This window comes from Anolis carolinensis, chromosome 1 (genome assembly GCF_035594765.1).
Source record: "Anolis carolinensis isolate JA03-04 chromosome 1, rAnoCar3.1.pri, whole genome shotgun sequence".
In the NCBI taxonomy this organism is placed as follows: Eukaryota; Metazoa; Chordata; class Lepidosauria; order Squamata; family Dactyloidae; genus Anolis; species Anolis carolinensis.
This window is the reverse complement of record NC_085841.1, coordinates 245871343-245891287: the sequence shown is the minus strand read 5'-3', so window position 1 is coordinate 245891287 and position 19945 is coordinate 245871343. Positions and strand designations below refer to the sequence as shown.

The window sequence follows — 19945 nt, the reverse complement described above, 5'->3', positions numbered from 1 at the left end:
CATTTCACTTTATTGGGAAATATTAATCTAGCTGAGGAGGGCTTGCGAAAATATGTATGTCTTTATGTGAGAAAACATTAAATCTAAAGAGATTGAGATACATTTGATTCAAGATGATTTTTGGGTGAACCTAGGGTTTGTGGTGTGTGGGAGAGGAAGAGAAGGAATGCGAGGAGGGAAGGAGGGAGCCTTTTATCTTTTTATGGCTTAGATTTTATGACTAAAATGGTTTTATAATGTTTTTGTAACATTAATATTAATAATAGTTATAAAATGTGTTTTATTGCATCTCAACATGGTTTACCACTCTGCACTGACATTTTAAAAGATATTTTTGAGGGATTTATACCCTCTGCTTAAAGGCAATGGCTGAATTGAATAAAGCAACCCATTTCTTTGAGAACACAGAAATTCTACACAGCCAAATAGAATCAGATTTCTTAAATAATGCACTGGACATCTGATACATCTGTTCGCATTCAGGACACCAAGAGTTGGCAGTTGGTGGGGGGGGGGGGGGCAGATTTGAGGTTTTTTGCTGTTCCTAAAAACAATACAATGACAGAGAAGGTACAAGCTAATCTCTGCCTTACTTACTTAGAGGATCCCTCATAGTCCAAGGGTGATGGACCTCCAAGTGTAGTATCTTGGTGCTGAATGCGTAGGTTGTTGTGGAGACCTATTTGACCCGCATGTTCTTCCACAGTGAGGACATTAGTTTCCAGGTGGAAGGTGGTCCTGGCCAGGGTTGTCTTGACACACCTTCCTCTTGGCAAGTTTCTCCCTTAAGCCCTCCATTCATGCCTCTTTGAATTCTGCATCACTGCTGGTCATAGCTGACCTCTAGTTAGAGTGCTGAAGGGTCAGGGCTTCCCAGTTTTCGGTGCCTATGCCACAGTTTTTAAGGTTGGCTTTAAGCCCATCTTTAAAACTTTTTTCCTGCCCATCAACATTACATTTCCCATTCTTGAGTTGGGAGTATAGCAATTGCTTTGGGAGGTGGTGATTGGGCATTTGGACAACGTGGCCAGTCCAATGGAGTGGATGGCGTAGGAGCATCGCGTCAATTCTGGTGGTCTTTGCTTCTTCCAGCATGCTGACATTTGTACGACTGTCTTCCCAAGAGTCTTGTAGGATTTTTCAGAGGCAACGCTGCCACCAGAGTGGCAAAATCACTGTCTTGAAACAAGGAAAAGTCAATCCCTTCATCAACAAATGTATATCAAATAATGTATATCAAACATTATTGCCCTTTCCCTATCTTTTTCTCCCCAGTATTTTTAAATTTCTCTTCTTTGGTGGAACTGCAGTGCATTGACTTCTTGATGTCAATGAGTTTATTCTGGGTATTTGTTTTGTTCTCAAAGTGTTCCTTTCTTACAATTCCATTAATAATGAAGAAAGAAAGGACATTCTATTGAGAAGCTCAGTGTTTTTTTTTCTTTTTGCAGGTATAACCTCTTAGGTTCCTAGGCTTTAGGTGGAAAGGAGTAGTAGAGTTGGGTGTTATCCACATATAAGTCGCACCAAACTCCAAAACTCTGGATGACATCTCCCAGTGGTTTCATGTATGTGTTGAACAGCATGGGGGACAAAATATTGTATTTTTCTTGGGATTTGAATCCCCTTCGGAGTGGAGAAAGGCAGGATACAAATGGGGTAAATAAATAAATGGACCCCACAGGACAACAGCCAGGGGTTTGAACAGGAGTCCCCCTGCACCACCTTAATAAATAATAATTTTATTTTTGTATGCCGCCTCCATCTCCCCAACAGGGACTCGGAGTGGCTCACACGGGGGCTAGCCCAATACAATCATATAATATCATAAAATCAACAGCTGAGACATCAAAGAATGCATTTAAAACAAATTAAACAAGTCATGATTTAAAATAGACATAATTAAAATATTAAACAATCATCCACGGTGTTAAAAGGTCCAATATAGGACAACAGTCTGGGCATGGCCCTTCAGGAAGGACCGGAATCACTGCAAAACAGTGGCTACAAGTCCCATCCTAGCGAGATGGTATCAAAAGCCACCAAGAGATCCTGGAGAACCAACAGGGACCCCCCCTCCCCCCTGTGTAGCTCTCTATGTAGGTCATCCACCAGGGTATGCTTCAACTGAAAGGCCAGGAAATTTCAGGTGAGAAAAATAGGGATTGAGATTATACACAAAATCATACTATACAAAGGGTTTTGGTATGAATCCTTCACATAATACACAAGCCTTCTGTATAATCCTAATGATTTCAATACAGTTTACTACAAGGTAACCATAGCTAGAAATTGCAAATAATGTGAAATATCTGATCATATTATCAACTGGATATTGTGAAAGAACATAAATGTATCTTTTTGAAAAAATATCACAGACTTTTATATGCTAAAATTTGGTGGTCTTTTGCAACAAGCAAACATTTATATTGTATTTTTCTTGGGATTTGAAGCAGAGAAGTTGTGTAATTTAGCAACTCGTGATGGGTGTGTTTCTGCTTGAGTGAGTCATGCAATTAAAATGCACTCATGTGGAAGGCTGTATCTTCAAGATAAGACTATTTTCCCTAGCTGAACACACCATCTTCCCAATTTATGTTTAAAAGTGGCCAGCTCAATTCTATAACAACGAATAAACAACATCACATTCATTGCATATATTTGCCAGTACTCCTAAAAAATTAAAAATACATTTTATAAATAGGTATTCAGTCACTACGCAGCGACTCTTTATAATGATGAAAAAAATATCTTGACATTATCAATATGATATTTTCCCCAGAACTTAAGTAGGAGTATGGAGAGTATCTTTTCTCTTGGTAATCTGGTATGCGTTTTCTCCAATTCTCTTAAAGTATACAAAATGTCATGAAACAATATTGTCAAAAATGGCATTTTTCCCATAAACATATTTCCTGCTTCAAGATCTAATCATGCTTCTTAAAACTGTGTGGAACAAAACTCCTTAAAACTGTGGAAAGACAGATGATACATTTTGAAATCAGTTAATGTAATGCACCCAAATCCAACCACCCAAACAAGCAAATGCTTTTCAATGATGTCACCAGAGGGTCTGTCATATACCATAATTGTAGTGCTATAATTCTTCTTTATCTGCCATGATTCTTATGGAATTCTTGAACTTGCAATGGAAGGAAGGGAACTGAGAATTTTGAGACAAAGATTTCCTGTAGTGCCAAGGCCAAACTACAAACCCCAGGGGATGCAGCTGTCACCTCAAGCCAAAAGGATAAGCAGCTTTTGCAAGCCATAGAGAAGGCAAAACAATATAAGTAGTTGTCAAAACAAGAAGGGTTTATTGAAAAATTATAGAGTTACACAAAAATGATAACTTGCAAGGTATGGTGTCGGTCCTGAAAAAGAAGAAAATGACCAAGGAACATTGAACCAGAGGTTTTATACTTCTTCTTGGCTAGGACCATCTCATTGGCTGTTGGGCTTTTAGCCAATGAGAAACATACACACATTCTTCTCTCTTTGCCACTGTAAGGCAGTGGGTACCATCAACTTGTTTAACATGAAGTTTCTGCAGGTACACTGAGAAGCAGAGACAAGTCATGTCAAGAGAGAGGGACAAATTGGGTATACCCTGGGTTCCTCCTGTTATCTTTTGAGGGTCAAACGCATGAAACACTCTTGCTTATGTGAATATAGTTTTGCTTGTGTGAGTTGGTTATCAAATAGTGACCTGAGAACATATATTTTTAGTTCATGTCTCTCACAGTTATATTGAATAAAGTAATAATAATAATAATAAATATAATAATAAAACTTTATTTATACCCCACAACCATCTCCCCAACGGGGACTCGGGGCGGCTTACATGGGGCCGTGCCCAGAACAATACAATAAAAACAGCATATAAAAGAACAACACATCACAACACAGTGAACAATACAATAAATAATAATATCCATTACAATACGAATCAAGGAAACAATGAAAACAAGGGCGGACCACATGAACGTTAAGTTAAAACTCAGGGTGAGAAAGACATAAGAATAAAAACCATAGCGAACAGGATCATAAGGAAGTGGTGTAGTCTAGAGGATAGATATTAGAGGGAGCAACGGAAAAGAAATATAAAATAGTTACTCTCCAAAGGCACAACGGAAGAGCCATGTTTTCAAGTAGAATTGTAGTGCTATAGCTTTGTGATCTTAGAGGGCTCCAGTTGCAAAAGAAACCATGGGTCACATATGTGTTGTCGAAGGCTTTCATGGCCAGAATCACTGGATTGTTCTGAGTTTTCCAGGCTGTATGGCCATGTTCCAGAAGCATTCTCTTCTGACGTATCGCCCACATCTATGGCAGGCTTCCTCGGAGATTGTGAGATATATTGGAAAAATTAAGCAAAGGAGATTTATATATCTGTGAAAGGTCCTGGGTGGGAGAAAGGACTCTTGTCTGTTGGAGGCCACTGTGAATGTAGTAATTAATCACCTTGTTTAGCATTAATTTTAATCTGGGGCGGGGGGATAATGTTCTGGTATCATAGGCACTGCTCTGGAGCTACAAAATTACTCAGGCCCCTTCTACACTACCGTGTTTCCCCTAAAATAAGACCTCCCCAAAAAATAAGACCAAGCAGGGGTTTGGGGGGATTGCCAAATATAAGGCCTCCCCTGAAAGTAAGACCTAGCAACTAAGGCTGCAGGAGAGTTCCATTGGGAAGCATGGCTGCAGGACTAAAGCAGCACTAATACACACCGGAGGGAGGGAGGGAGAGAGAGTGCTTGCTTTCTGTGCCTCCCTGCCTTGCCTTGCCTTGCCTGTCCCCCAGCCGCGGCTTGAAAAACCTTCCATGGCTGCTGCTGCGCTGCCGTTTCTTCCTTCGGAGACAAGGCTCTGTCCTGGCCATGCTCGCTTCGCCCCCAAAGCTTCTGATTGACTCCTGGAGCCAGGGCAAGGGAGGGTGGGAGGGAAGGAAGAGAGCTTTACACTCGTCCCGCTACTTCTGCTTCTTAAAGGTACAGGACGCATAGGGATTCTCCTCTCATCCTTATTCCTATCCTATGCCATGAAACTTATTATTTTATACTATTATTCTATTACCATATTATTATCATCATATTCTGTTAGTATTATTATATCCCATTATTATATTATTCTATTAATATATTTTATATCATTATATTATATTTTTCTATTATTATATCATTATATTATTATTCTATTATTATTCTATTATATTTTCATATTATTATATTATTATTCTGTTATTATTATATTCCATTTTATATTATCCTATTAATATATTTTATATCATTGTATTCTATACTATTCTATTATATTACCATATTATTATTTTATTATTATTAGCATATTCTGTTATCATTATATTCCATTTTATATTATCCTATTAATATATTTTATATCATTCTATTCCATTCTATTATTCTATTATATTATCCTATTATTATATTATTATGCTATTCTGTTATTATATCCCATTATTATATTATCATTAATACCATATTATTATGCTATTCTGTTATTATTATATCCTATTATTATATTATCTCATTAATATATTGTATATCATACTAGCTGTGCCCGGCCACGCGTTGCTGTGGCGTTGTCTGGTGGTGTTGGTGAGAACTTGTTGAGGTAGTGGTGGTATTGAATGTCTGTTGTATGGTTGTCTTTATGTTTAGTATGCATTTGGTTATTTGTGTACTGTGAAAGTGGTGAGGATAGAGGGGGTCTATGTCCCTGTGTAGTATTGTATAAGGAGCCCCGGTGGCGAAGTGCATTAAAGCACTGAGCTGGAGACCAAAAGGTCCCTGGTTCAAACCCCGGGAGTGGCGTGAGCGGCTGCTGTTAGCTCCAGCTCCTGCTAACCTAACAGTTCAAAAACATGCAAATGTGAGTAGATTAATAGGTACCACTCCGGCGGGAAAGTAAGGGCGCTCCATGCAGTCATGCCGGCCACATGACCTTAGAGGTGTCTACGGACAACGCCGGCTCTTCGGCTTAGAAATGGAGATGAGCACCAGGCCCCAGAGTCAGACATGACTGGACTTAACGTCAGGGGGAAACCTTTACCTTTACCTTTAGTATTGTATAGTATTTATACGTTGTCCATGTGTTGTGAAAGCTTGGGTTGTGTCCAGCTGCATAGTAGAAAGGGTTGGGCTGGATGGCCCCTAGGAGTCTCTCCAAACTCTTGGATTCTATGCTTCTATTATTATTATTATTATTATTATTATTATTATTATCATCATCATCATCTTCATCTTCATCATTATTATGTAGAGGCTGGATGGCCATCTGTCAGGAGCGCTTGGATTGTGTCCTCCTGCATGGTAGAAGGAAGTTGATCTGGATGACCCTTAGGGGTAACTCCAAACCTTAGGATTGTATGATGTTGTTATTATTATTATTAGTAGTAGTATTAGTATTGAGAGGCTGGGTGTCCATCTGTTGGGCGTGCTTGGATTGTGTCCTCCATGGCAGAGTTGAGTTGGAGTGGATGGCCTTTAGGTGTGTCTCCTAACTGTCTGATGCTATGATTCGATGTGTGTTATTATTGTGCAGATATTGGATGGCCATCTGTCAGGAGTGGTTGGATTGTGTCCTCCTGCATGATATAAGGAAGTTGAACTGGATGATCCTTAGGGGTATCTGCTAACCTTAGGATTGTACAATATTCTTATTCTTATTATTATTGAGAGGCTGGGTGGCCATCTGTTGGGCCTGCTTGGATTGTGTCCTCCATGGCAGAATTGGGTTGTTCTGGATTACCACAGTAATTATTTCATATTACAGTAGAATCTCACTTATCCAACATTTGCTTATCCAAAGTTCTGGATTATCCAACGCAGTCTGCCTTTTAGTAGTCAATGTTTTGTAGTCAGTGTTTTAAATTCATTGTGATATTTTGGTGCTAAATTTGTAAATACAGTAATTACAACATAGCATTACTGAATATTGAACTACATTTTCTGTCAGATTTGTTGTATAACATGATATTTGGTGCTTAATTTGTATAATCATTACCTAATTTGATGTTTAATAGGCTTTTTCTGAATCTCTTCTTATTATCCAACATATTCACTTATCCAACGTTCTGCCGGCCTGTTTATGTTGGATAAGTGAGACTCTACTGTATATTTATAATCTTATATCTGCTTAGAACTGGATTATATGAGGCCCCTTCTACACAGCTGTATAAAATGCACACTGAAGTGAATTATCTGGCAGTGTGGACTCAAGATAATCCAGTTCAAAGCAGATAATATAAGATTATAAATGGGTAATATAGCTGTGTGGAAGGGCCTTGAGTCTACACTGCCATTTAATCCAGTTAAAATCAGATAATCTATGGAAAATGCCTAAGTGAGGCCTAACTGTGCCTGTCCCGTGAGCTGAGTAGGTTGCTAGGAAACCAAGTGGGCGGAGCTTAGCACTCTAACTGGCAGCAATTGGATAAAAAAAATTATTGCTCTCCCTCTAATTAGGACTTTATTTTTCTTTTCTTTTTGTTGTATCAACCTTGAGGCGTGGATGATGGGTTGTGTTGTCAAATTTCGAGGTTGGGGGGCCTGTAGTTTTGTTGTTTTGTCCACTGCCCTGATGCCATCACTCTTTTATATATATAGATTATTATTATATTATCATATTATTATTATAGTATATTATATTATTCATCATTCATGACTACATTGAAACTAGAATAGAGAGAAATCAGCGTGGAAACCTTGTGAACCCTAAACTGCAAGAGGTACCATAGATTGTTGTATATGTAAATAATGGTAGTAACAAGAAATTCTTGATAGGATTCATAGTTTGTCTGGTTATGCTGGTTTGTGATGACAACTACTTTACAGTATATAATAAATGTTCATTTTGTTGTTCAACAATAAATGTGAGCTCTTCTTCATGGAAAAATAAGACATCCCCTGAAAATAAGACCTAGTGCATCTTTGGGAGCAAAAATTAATATAAGACCCTGTCTTATTTTCAGGGAAACAGGGTATTTTATATCCCAGGATCTCATCCCAGATTATCTGCTTTAAACTGGATTATATGAGTTTCCACTGCCAGATAATCTGAGATAAGAAGATAATCTGGGATCAGATCCTGAGATATAAGGACAGTATAGAAGGGGCCCTCAGTGACAACTGTAGCAGAATTCAGTGGCTCAGGAGGAGGTCGCCAAGATTTCAGGACAACAGATGTAACTGCCACGACCTCTAGCATCATCACTGTTGTCTGTTCTGTAGTGAGGGGGTATTCTGTGGTCTGAAAAATAGATAGTTAAAGTGCTACATATGCCCTGCAAGCCATCTCTGGTAAATCATATGTAGAAGAGATAATATAAAAAGCTTTAGTTTGTCATAGAAGGAAATGACTATAAAGCATATAACCCCAAATGTAGATTTATAACAGAGTAAGTAACAAACAACCAGAATCTGCATAGGATGCATTGCATACCCTCTTTAACATGAGATGAAAACAGAATGTGCAGTTGATAACAGATATATTATGAATAACAAGGCTACAATAAAACCTGTTTTAGATATTCACTTCTTCAGAGTGATTCATTTCTTCTGACATAAAACACAAATACAGAGGGTAAATCTTCAAAAATGTAAAACAGCAGTTTGGTCTATTACCATTGTCAAAAGAATGACCTCAAAATATTCTACCCTCAGTTGATTCAGGTTAAGTGCTAACAAAATCTATTTTGGGTTAGCCAGAGATGATAAGTCAAATATCCGACAAAATCACATAATAAAATATATTAGTGAACCATTATTTATAGCCTTGGTATCATTTGATCAATGACATTTTGAAATAGAGTTTCTTCACGAGGAAGAATCTTGTCTTTCATGTAAACATTATTCCCTATCAAGTGTGATCTTTTCCAGTTGGAAGTTCTACTCTCTCATCAAGCCATGAAAATGGTGGCTGGTTTTACCTGAGTTCATAGCATGCATAAATGTATGATTATGCATATAAAGAAAATAGTGGCCTTTAAGTGAGGGTAATGATTTGGGCTGCTGAAAATAGTTTTCTTTGGATGGATCTGCTATATCATTTTCCAATAATAAACCACATGGTTAAAATAAAATAATTTTCTCTGACAATAGCCATCAGGACCATAAAGCATGAGCAAGGAAACTTTCCACATAGTTATCTTATTTATTTAAGCCATTTGTACCTTATCCTTCCTCTAAGGAGCTCAGTGTGACATACCTCTTTTCCTTATTGCCATGTGTAATGGATTAGCCTACCTTGCAGGGTTGCTGTGTAAATGTAATTCAAGGCCTTGCTTGGAAAAGCAAAGCCAGGCAAAGCAAGGCGAAGGGGAGGAGTCATCAGGCAGCTTCATGTGTGGAAGTGCAGTCTGATTGGTTGATAAAATTGAAGGGAGTTGCTTAGCAACAGTAGGTGAGCAGAGCCAGAAAGGCAGTAAGAGCTATTCAGCTAGAAAGTTAGATAGGGCTTGGTGTTTGAAGAGATAGGGCTTGGTGTTTGTGGAGTTAGGTAGTGGAATTTAGAGGAGGAAGAAAGAATTTGGGAACTGTTAATGAGAAACATCTTTGAGGAGAAAGTTTAATTAGCCTTCAGGGAGAAGTACTAACAATTGTAGTGAGCCTCTAAGGGTTTAGAGAGCTTGTGTTTAGAGCCTCTGGGAGAGAGAACACAAAGGTTTAAAAAGCCTGTTTTTACTCCTTGTGAGGGAATATATTTTTCTAAGGAATTAAAGTTAAAGTACCACTCTCTGTTAAAGCAAAGCCTGTTATCTTACTGAAACCAATACACAACCTCTTTATTCAAGCACAAATAAACATCATATTTCTGTTTTACTTCAAGTGTTCATGTGTCTTCCTGTTAATAATATTACAGAGGTGGCCTGTCTGCTTATTTAACCATGGCCCTATAAGACAGAGTCTCCCTTCATCTTTGGGTCACTCTGTGTGCTGCCCCCTCCCCCATCCCATCCAACATCTAGTTCAGTGGTTCTCGGCCTGTGGGTCCCCAGATGTTTTTGGCCTTCAACTCCCAGAAATCCTAACAGCTGGTAAACTGGCTGGGATTTCTGGGAGTTGTAGGCCAAAAACATCAGGTTGAGAACCACTGATCTAGTCTGACATTTTAACTAACACATCTAAATGACATTGATTAAACCAAACCCCTTGGACAAAAAGCTTTCAAATGTTACTGTTGCAAATGCCACATGGATCAGCTATTCCCAAAGGGATGTGCTTGTGTTGCCTAGGTCTTGCTTTTACAATGAAACATGTACATTCTTTTTTACCTCTATTTACCATAGTGAGTTTTCAGAATTCAGCAAGAAGAAATTGAAGGTACTAGAAGTGCAGATATCATTATTTATTTATTTATTTATTTGCAGTATTTATATTCCGCCCTTCTCACCCTGAAGGGGACTCAGGGCGGATCACAATGTGCACATATAATGGCAAACATTCAATGCCATATAAACATAGAGACAGAGACAGAGATGCAGAGGCGATTTAACATACTCCAGATTCCAGCTTCCTGAGGAGATGCTCAATTCCAGCCACAGGGGGAGCAGCTGCTTCATTATCCACTGTGGCATCTTGATGGATACCTCATTCCAAACGGGAGCTGGACGATTTTTATAGTGTGGTAAATTAGTTAAATTTGCCCCTGCAAAGCGGTATCTAAATTCCTACTTGATAGATGCAACTTTCTTTCGGTTGCTTAGGTCAACAACAAGCAGGGGCTATTTTTTATTTTAATTGTTGGGTGCTCACCCCCGACACGGGCTGGCCTCGAACTCACGACCTCTTGGTAAGAATGATTTATTGCAGCTGGCTACTTAACCAGCTGCGCTACAGTCCGGTTAGCTAATCAGAAATCAAAATGAGGTTAACAGATTAGAGAACTGGGTCAAAAGTAATAAAATTAATTTCAACAGGGAGAAATGTTAGGTACTACATCTAGAAAGAAAAATTGATTGAACTGATATAGGATGGGTGAGACCTGGCTTGAGAGAAGTTCATGTATAAGGGATCTAGGAGACTTAGGAGATCACAAGCTGCATCAGCAGTGTGATGAGGCAGCTAAAAAAAGGCAATGCAATTCCAAACTGCAGATTCCAGATCTAGACGGGGAGTGTGCCCCTGCTAGTTATCCTGGACCTCTCAGTGGCTTTTGATACCATTGACCATGGTATCCTTCTGGGCCACCTTTGTGGGATGGGGCTTGGGGGCACTGTTCTGCAGTGGCTTTGGTCCTTCGTGGAGGATTGGACCCAAAAGGTGGAGCTGGGGGACTCCTGTTCGTTTCCCTGACCGGTGAACTGTAGGGTCATTTAGGGTTCAATTCTGTCCCCCATGCTGTTTCACATTTCCATAAAACTGCTGGGAGAGATCATCTAGAGTTTTGCAGTTCGGTGCCCTTCACACGATGCTTCAACTATGGTGGTGGGATATTTTGCCATTTCTAAAGTGTTGGTTTTTCCAGCAATTCCTAAGCTGGTTGGCAATCGACTTATTTTCAAATTTCATGCATAGAGATGGGGAAAAATTGCGAATTGTCCCATGTGATGTTAATCCCTCCCTGTTGTCCACTTTTATTGCCTGCTTGTAAATAAAATGATGATGCTGTGAGTAGGAGCAGCCAAAATATCCATTTCTCAGATCGCCAATGCAGAGGCGTGGTAAAAGATTGGAGTTAATTTAAAACCACTTCCTACACTCCGGGGTGATGTTTTTTAAAAACAGATAAATTATCAAAATACTGGAGGGACAATGGAAGGAAATTTCAGTGCAAATGACCGCAGAGAAAGTGCTGCTTTAAGAAAGGTGCTTCTGTTTCGGCAGAAGGATCTTGAGTGCAAACGACCCCATGGAAAGTGCCACCTTTTAAAAGATGCCTTAAATCTACTTCAGTGAAAGGGTCTTCAAGGCAGTGCTGCCTTAAAGGATGCCTGTTTTACAAAATGTGCTGGTATCCTTGAAATGGGAGGAGTCATCGTCTGTCCATGTGATGGGAATTAAGCAGATGGTTGAGTTAGAAGCCGGAGGAGGTGATCTTAGTGTGATGGAGTGAGTAAATTCTCAGTCTTCTTTAAAGACAGAACCCCATGGAACTCTTTCTCTCACTTTCCCTCCTTTTCTCCAGCTCCTTGTGATGAAGTCCAAGGGGGTACTCATAGAACACTTATTCATATGGACTAAGTGAGCTCAATTGTTAATGGCTCCACTTGAATTCTCAAGGATGTAAATGGAATTCACTTGGCTGTTCTATTGAACTAAAGTAGAACTCCACACTCAAGAAATAAGGTGCAGATTTTGCCACCCACACACTTTTATTGTTCCGCTCATCTTTGTTTTCCATAAAACTTATAATTTCTTATCTGAGTAGAAATACAATCCTGTCCTTGGAAGTATTGCCATGTGCTAATTTGCTTTGCCACTCTAATTCATTTTGGTGAAAAGAGAGGCTTTCTGGAGGAAGAATGTACAATGGAAGAGATAGAGATGAATAAACCCCAACCAAGAATAGTTACAACATATCAACCCTCCACTCCCACTTGGCTTTATTCATCCTAATAAAGCAACATTTTACTTGTTTGTTGCATGCTTTTAAGTAATTTCCATCTTAAGGCATCCCCAAGGTTACATTATCACAGGGTTTTCTTTCGCAAGAGTGGATTTGTCATTGTCTTCTTCTGAAGTTGACAGAATGTATTTGGTCAAGGTCACCCAGTGGGTTTCTTTGCCAAGTGAGTTTTTGAACCTTGCTTTCCCAGAGTTTAATCCAATATTGAAATAAAGATATCACACTGGCTCTTAAAAGAAGCATGTTGATTATAAAATGCAATGCACATCCATTTTCCCTTTACAGCTCTGAAACCTTTAGGAACAATTGGGGTCCATCCATGCACTTGATTAACCCAATATAACCCAATATATAGTGAATCACATGATACAGACCACTCAGTATACCTAATTCATAAATGTATTGTCAATACCTTAGTCATCAAAATGACTATCATGCCAAATGTTGCAAGAGGCACGAATACTGCATCTTCATTAAATATATATCAAATTAATTATTATTTAAGGATGTACAATTTAGTGGGAGATGTCAGCATCACATAGTAGATATAAAGTGGATAATATTTGTTCTGTACACGGCATTGGACATAGTTTTGCATCTGAACTCTGGCTCTGAGCCATCCAGTAATGCAAATAAAGAACATCTGTAGTGCTGGTACCTGAGAGTCCCTAGTTTTTACTTTTCCGCCCCTCCTTCAGTAGAGATCACCTCTGTGACTTTGACAAAAGAGAAGGCATTAGCTACCTCTTCAAGTACCTCCCTTTGGAAAGCAGTTAACTTCCAGTCTGCCATCTCACCACTCATGTTTGTGTGCCAACACTGCTTCTTTACACTTACAGTTCAAACCTACTCCATTACCTGCTTAATAAAGTGGGAGAAAAGATAATCACCATAGTCATTATAGTCACCAGCTTGTGGGAAGCTGTAAATACATTGCTGTTGGTCATCCTGGGGCTTGTGCCATGAGTGAGATTGAAAGTTTAACATCAGCCTTGTCCTCACGTTGCCATTTAATTTATTATTCCTTGATGAGCAGGCAGTCTTTTCTAAGGGAAGCCTTTGTCTTCTACCTACCCATTATAACTATAGCCACACAGTTCTGCCTGTTTTTTTTACACCGGCTTTCCTAAAGGCAGATGCTTCAACAAGTATAGGTTTATCTGTCTTGTCTATTCCCCAATTCATGTATATGATGATAACACACTTTTTGGTGCTTCAAATGTTTGTCTTGTTTTGGGTATATTTGACCTTCTGATTCCAAAAATGGTACCAGTTTCCCCCTATCAGCTTTAGTTTTTCAGATTCATAATATACTGTGTTTCCCCGAAAATATGACAGTGTCTTCTATTAATTTTTGCTCCCAAAGATGTCCTAGGTCTTATTTTCAGGGGATGTCTTATTTTTCAATGAAGAAGAATTCACATTTATTGTTGAACCAAAAAAAAGAACATTTATTATATACTATACAGTAGTCATCACAAACCAACATAACCAGACAAACTGTGAATCCTATCAAGAATTTTTCCATGTACAACTGGTATATACATTTACCAATTCTGCATGCGCTGGTGTTCTGTTTGGCAGGTGTGCTTCCAACCAAAAAACTTTGCTAGGTCTTACTTTTGTGGGAGGCCTTATATTTAGTAATTCAGCAAAGCCTCTACTAGGTCTTATTTTCCAAGGATGTCTTATTTTTGGGGAAACAGGGTATGTGATATACCTGTTGCCATCTGCTTGTCCATAGAAAACCATGATAACTATACCTAAGAAACTCAAGTTGATATAATGCAATTTTCTGAATAAGCATCCCAAATAGCCTCAAGAACAGGCCAAAAAATCAATAATGTTTTGTTGTTGTTGGGCTGTGCTATATTTAGTTATATTCCGCATTTCCACCCAAATATGGGACTCAGGGAGCTTTTCAATTTTTTAAAAAAAATCCAGTTCAAAGCATACAAAAAGTAAATATTTTAAAAGAATTTAACTATTTACAATATTAAAACAAATTATGCTCGAGTAAAATAATAAAATGCAATCAAAAAGATAAAAAGCTCTTAGTGCAACTAAAACCATTGAGCACCCTCACCCACGATTTAAAACCTCTTTATTAAAAAGCCTACCTATATAAAATATTATTGTTTTCCAATGGAAAGACAACAAGTAGGGGACAGGCTAGCCTCCCATGGAAAGGAATTTAGGAGCAGGCACTGAAAAGGCCCTCTCTTGTATTCCCACCTGCCATACTTTTGATGGTGATGAGATTGAGAGAAAGGCCTGTTCTGGTGGCATCAGAGCCTAGTCTGGCTCATAGAGGGATAAACTATCTGCTAAATAGTCTGGACCTCAGGCCACATCTACACTGTCATATAATGCAGTTTGAAACTGCACTATATGGTCAATGTAGACTAATATAATGCAGTTCAATGCAGTTAAACTGCATTATATGACTCTATACTGACCTTATAATACAGTTTGGAACTCCATTATATGATAGTACAGATGGGACTATAGTCATAACCATAACCGGAAATGAACTAGCAGACAGTGAAGTTATTTCAACAATAGACATAATATGGCCTTTATAATGTGCCATGGCTATATGACAGAGAAATCGATGAGTACTGACTAATTGATTACAAAAAGAGAATAATATCTTCTTGGAGTTGTATAACAGCTGACCCTTTTAATGGATTGACTTGATGTTGATATTGGCAGATGCAGTCAAATGAATAGTATGGCAGATTTTTCCTACTTCCACACATCCTTGAGTTTAAATTATGTGTCTAGAGGAAAACCCTGGATATCTCAGTTCTGTGTATATAGATTTGTGTCTCACTCTACCCTACATATTTAAACAATAAAAATAAATATGATGTATCTATATTAGGCATTTACAAAATTGAACAATAAAGAACTTAAGAGAGACCAGAGTACTATCAAATACTCTTTAGATACTCCAGAAGGCTACCTCCTTTTTATTTCAATATAACAGTACTAGTAATACAAGTTTTCAAGCTTGTTTCAATAATAGATCCTGTGTTGTTTGGAATTAACATGTTGCAGACCCTAAGTCAGAAGCCTATACAGATACAGTAGGTTAAGGAGGTTTTAGACTTTAAAATAATAATAATAATAATAATAATAATAATAATAATAATAATAATAATAATAATAGAAGAGAGAATATGTAAAGCAAAGTGAAGAACCTGCTTTGATTGAAGTCAAAAATCAGAAACTCCTTAAAGCACAGCAGACAAAAAACCAATACAAGAAAACCACACTACAAACTAGAGCTGACAGCTGGCACAACAAAACACTGCACGGAAAGTTCCTTGACAAAATTGAAGGAAAAGCTGATAAGGAGAAGACCTGGCCATGGCTCACGAATGGGACACTGAAGAAGGAGACAGAAGGCCTGATCCTTGCAGCCCAGGAGCAAGCCATCAGAACAAATGCAATTAAGGCCAAGATCGAAAAATCAGCTGATTACCCAAAATGCAGACTGTGCAAGGAAAACGATGAAACCATTGATTATATCCTCAGCTTCTGTAAGAAAATCGCACAAACAGACTACAAACAGAGGCACAACTATGTAGCCCAAATGATTCATTGAAACTTATGCCTCAAGCACCCCCTCCCAGCAGTAAAGAACTGGTGGGATCACAAACCTGCAAAAGTATTGGAAAATGAACACGCAAAGATACTGTGGGACTTCCGAATCCAGACTGACAAAGTTCTGGAACACAACACACCAGACATCACAGTTGTGGAAAAGAAAAAGGTTTGGATCATTGATGTTGTCATCCCAGGTGACACTTGCATTGACAAAAAACAACAGGAAAAACTCAGCCGCTACCAGGACCTCAAGATTGAACTTCAAAGACTCTGGCAGAAACCAGTACAGGTGGTCCCGGTGGTGATGGGCACATTGGGTGCCATGCCAAAAGATCTCAGCCGGCATTTGGAAATAATAGACATTGACAAAATTACGATCTGCCAACTACAAAAGGCCACCCTACTGGGATCTGCGCGTATCATCTGAAAATACATCACACAGTCCTAGACACTTGGGAAGTGTTCGACTTGTGATTTTGTGATACAAAATCCAGCATATCTATCTTGTTTGCTGTGTCATACAATGTTGTTGTGTCAATAAGAAAATATATCTACCAAGCTAACATGTTCCTTTGGAAACTGAGGAAAAGGTATGATGTAGCAAGGCTATTCAAAGATAAATGAACATTATTGTGCATAATGCTTGAGGAAGTCTCCTGACTGATCTCAATATGAGGAACTATGTCCTTGGAACTATGATCTTGAATTTTAGCATAAAATTATCAAATGCAGGCCTAAATCCATTGTTAGTATAAACTTAAGTTAAACTAGAATATAGGTACTGAATCAATTAGATATCATTTTTGTCATTATTCTTTTGCACTGGCTAAGCCATTTCTGGAGTATTGTCAATAGTCTTGGGCACCACTTTAAAAACATAATTGATAAAATGAAGTATCCTGAGCAAGGCACCTTTATAATATAGGTTTTGGAAACCAGGTTTAAGGCAATTACCTTCATAATCATGGTACAATTATTTTCCATTATGATTATAACCTAAGAAGATATGGCTATACATCTTTTATGGTGTAGCTAACTTTTTGTAACTTTTATAGTTAGAGGTGTTTGGTCTCTTTAAGTGTCAGAGGAGGAACATTAAACTATTCAAGTTTTGTTTAATGTTATGCCTACTACATCTGTCCTGTGTTCTATTGTGTGTGTTGATGATTAGGTGAACAGTTATATTTTAAATAACAATTTTAGCCACTTTAGCAAAAAAAAGAAGAAGCAAAAAAATCATTTACCATAAAATCTATATGATTCTATATGGTTCGGGTTCAGGTTATCTGAAGGACTGTATCTCTTTCTATAAAACTGGGAGATATCTATGATCTACTGGGGAGGGGCTTATCTTGGTCCCACCACCCACTCACGTGCGCTTGGTGGGAGCATGGGAGAAGGCCTTTTCAGTGGCTGCTCCCAGTCTATGGAACGCCTTCCCAAGAGAGACCAGGATAGCCCCATCTCCACTGGCCTTCCGAAAGTGGGTCAAGTCCTTCTTCTGCCAACAGGCGTTTGGGAAAGGGTAAGGGGCAGGCTTTGGGGAGTTTGGGTGGGATTGGGGGTGGGGGGATGTGAGTTTAAAGGCCATTTTAGTGTATTTATTGTGTTTTAATTCTGTTTTGCCACACTGTTACTATTTAATTGTTTTCAAACATTTGTATTGCACTTTTTAAACTTGTCTAGTGTGGATTGTTAGCCGCCTTGAGTCCTGTGAGAAAGACAGGATATAAATAAAGTTAATAATAATAATATATTGACTGAGAGGACTGCTTTAAGAGCACTGCATGTTGTTCCTGTTTTTTTTATCATTTGCTGTTTATGTGTGTTGCAGATATGTGTTGGATAAATCCTTAAAAGATGTGTAAGATGAAGACATCTGTTGATCCTAATAGCAAACTCTCAGTGTAGTTGAAGTCAGAATATAACTCATAACCCAGATTATTTAAAATTACAAATGTAACTTTGCAGTTTAAAATTACTAATGCATTTCGAACAACTACTTTTGTAGAATGATAACTTTAGCTAATCACTTTTTAAAAGTAACTTTGAACTTCTGTTGCAGAGGAAAATGATATATCCCTCAAAGATTTTGCTGGACTGCGAGTCCCAATCTAGCATACCCAATTACAAGGAATGCTGGATGCTTCTATCCACTAACATTTGAAGGATTACAGAATTCTTCCCATCACTCAAGTAGGAAACTAGCCCTAGGAAGATAAATAAATTCAGAGAGATGGATATGTTTATTAGGCATGTGCAGTTGATTAAAAATATTTCAAAGGTCATTACAAAATTAGGGGATGCTGCCATTTTGTTTCTAAAGTATTGTAAGTAAAACTTTTATTACAATCACGAGAGTAATGAAATTTTGTTACTTTTTTGTTATAGTAAATGCGCAAGTGGGAAAACTTCTCCCTGCTGCTTCCCTCTCCTCACGGTGAGAGGCCATTAATTTGAAGGGGAAAGGCAGCCTTTTTGGCTTGGCTTTGCTTCCTTGCACTGAAACTGACTTTGTGGGTCTTCCGAGATTTATTAAGTGCAAACAGAAGAGTATTGGATAAGTTTTGATTCTTAAGTTTTTGGTTTGGGCTATGCCCACGTGTCAGATACAGCTTCGTAAGTATGAATTTAACAAATTTGATATGACTTACGAGGACTAACAAAAACATTGCATACCCCTAATGTTTATCCCAGTTAAGTTCAGTAGTAGACATAACAGTTTATCATATATCTTTACAGTATAATACTCTAGACATTATAATGAGAACCAATTGGAGGAAATTGCAGTAAAACAGGTTTTGGCGAAAATTCAGAGGGAAATTCCAGCACCATGATCTGTTCATCAGTAGAAAGAGAGGCAACTCCCCCAAGGATGTGCCGAGGGAGTATGTGCAGTGAGTGAATGACCATTTATCATGGGCAGTGCAGTAAATTCTTGCCTTGAAGATCCTGATCAGGTGGCCTTGAAGAGCTCTTCTTCGATTATATTATTTGACCCATGTCTTCCATGTGCTGGACTTCCATATTTGAGACAATGACAATAAATAGAATGTAAACCTGTTACTTGTGCTTGAATGTGAGCACTACAGGCAGTTCCCAAGTTACAAACAAGATAGGTTCTGTAGGTTTGTTTCCTGTTCAGAAGATTTCACCTCACTTTCTGTCCCTGTTAACACTGGATTTTGAAAAAAAAAATGGCTTGTTGTGGAAACAAGGATTGGTGAGAAATCTTCAGTTGAGACACCTTTCCCCAATTATATCTCTTTCAGGAGTAATTTTCTCTTCCTAGGGGTAGATTTCTCTCACTTCCTGTGGTCTCATTTGTTAGTCTGATGTTTGTAATTCAGGGACTACCTGTAGTGGATAACAGTTACAGTTAACCCAAAAAGCCAACCGTGTTTCTTAGGCTTCCATTAGCAAAATTACATAGGCTTCTTTCTCTTTGCAGGTCTTCCAAGGGAACACCAATGCTGACAGTGTTGTCCAGCACAAGTTTCTGCATTCTGTTAAGGCTCGGTTTGTGCGCTTTATTCCTCTGAAATGGAATCCCAGTGGAAATATAGGCCTGCGAGTAGAAGTTTTTGGGTGTTCATACAGTAAGTATTTGGCATAATATATCATAAGATATTTAGTTTATGGAACTTGCCAGGAAATCACCTCTGTTGTAAGTCTACTGTGCAAAGATACAGATTGGTTTTACCAGTGACTGTAGCTTCAATGGAATTCTGTAGTCAGAACAAGA

General features: G+C 38.4%; 1 protein-coding gene across 1 annotated transcript in view; it reads left to right on the top strand.

Annotated features, from left to right (window-relative positions):
• Positions 1-19945, top strand: part of cntnap5 (contactin associated protein family member 5) — a 482960-nt gene that overhangs the window by 166937 nt on the left and 296078 nt on the right. Inside the window, exon 4 of the mRNA XM_008110020.2 lies at positions 19652-19799. Coding sequence (XP_008108227.2) covers positions 19652-19799 — 148 coding nt within the window. The remainder of the gene's footprint in view (positions 1-19651; positions 19800-19945) is intronic.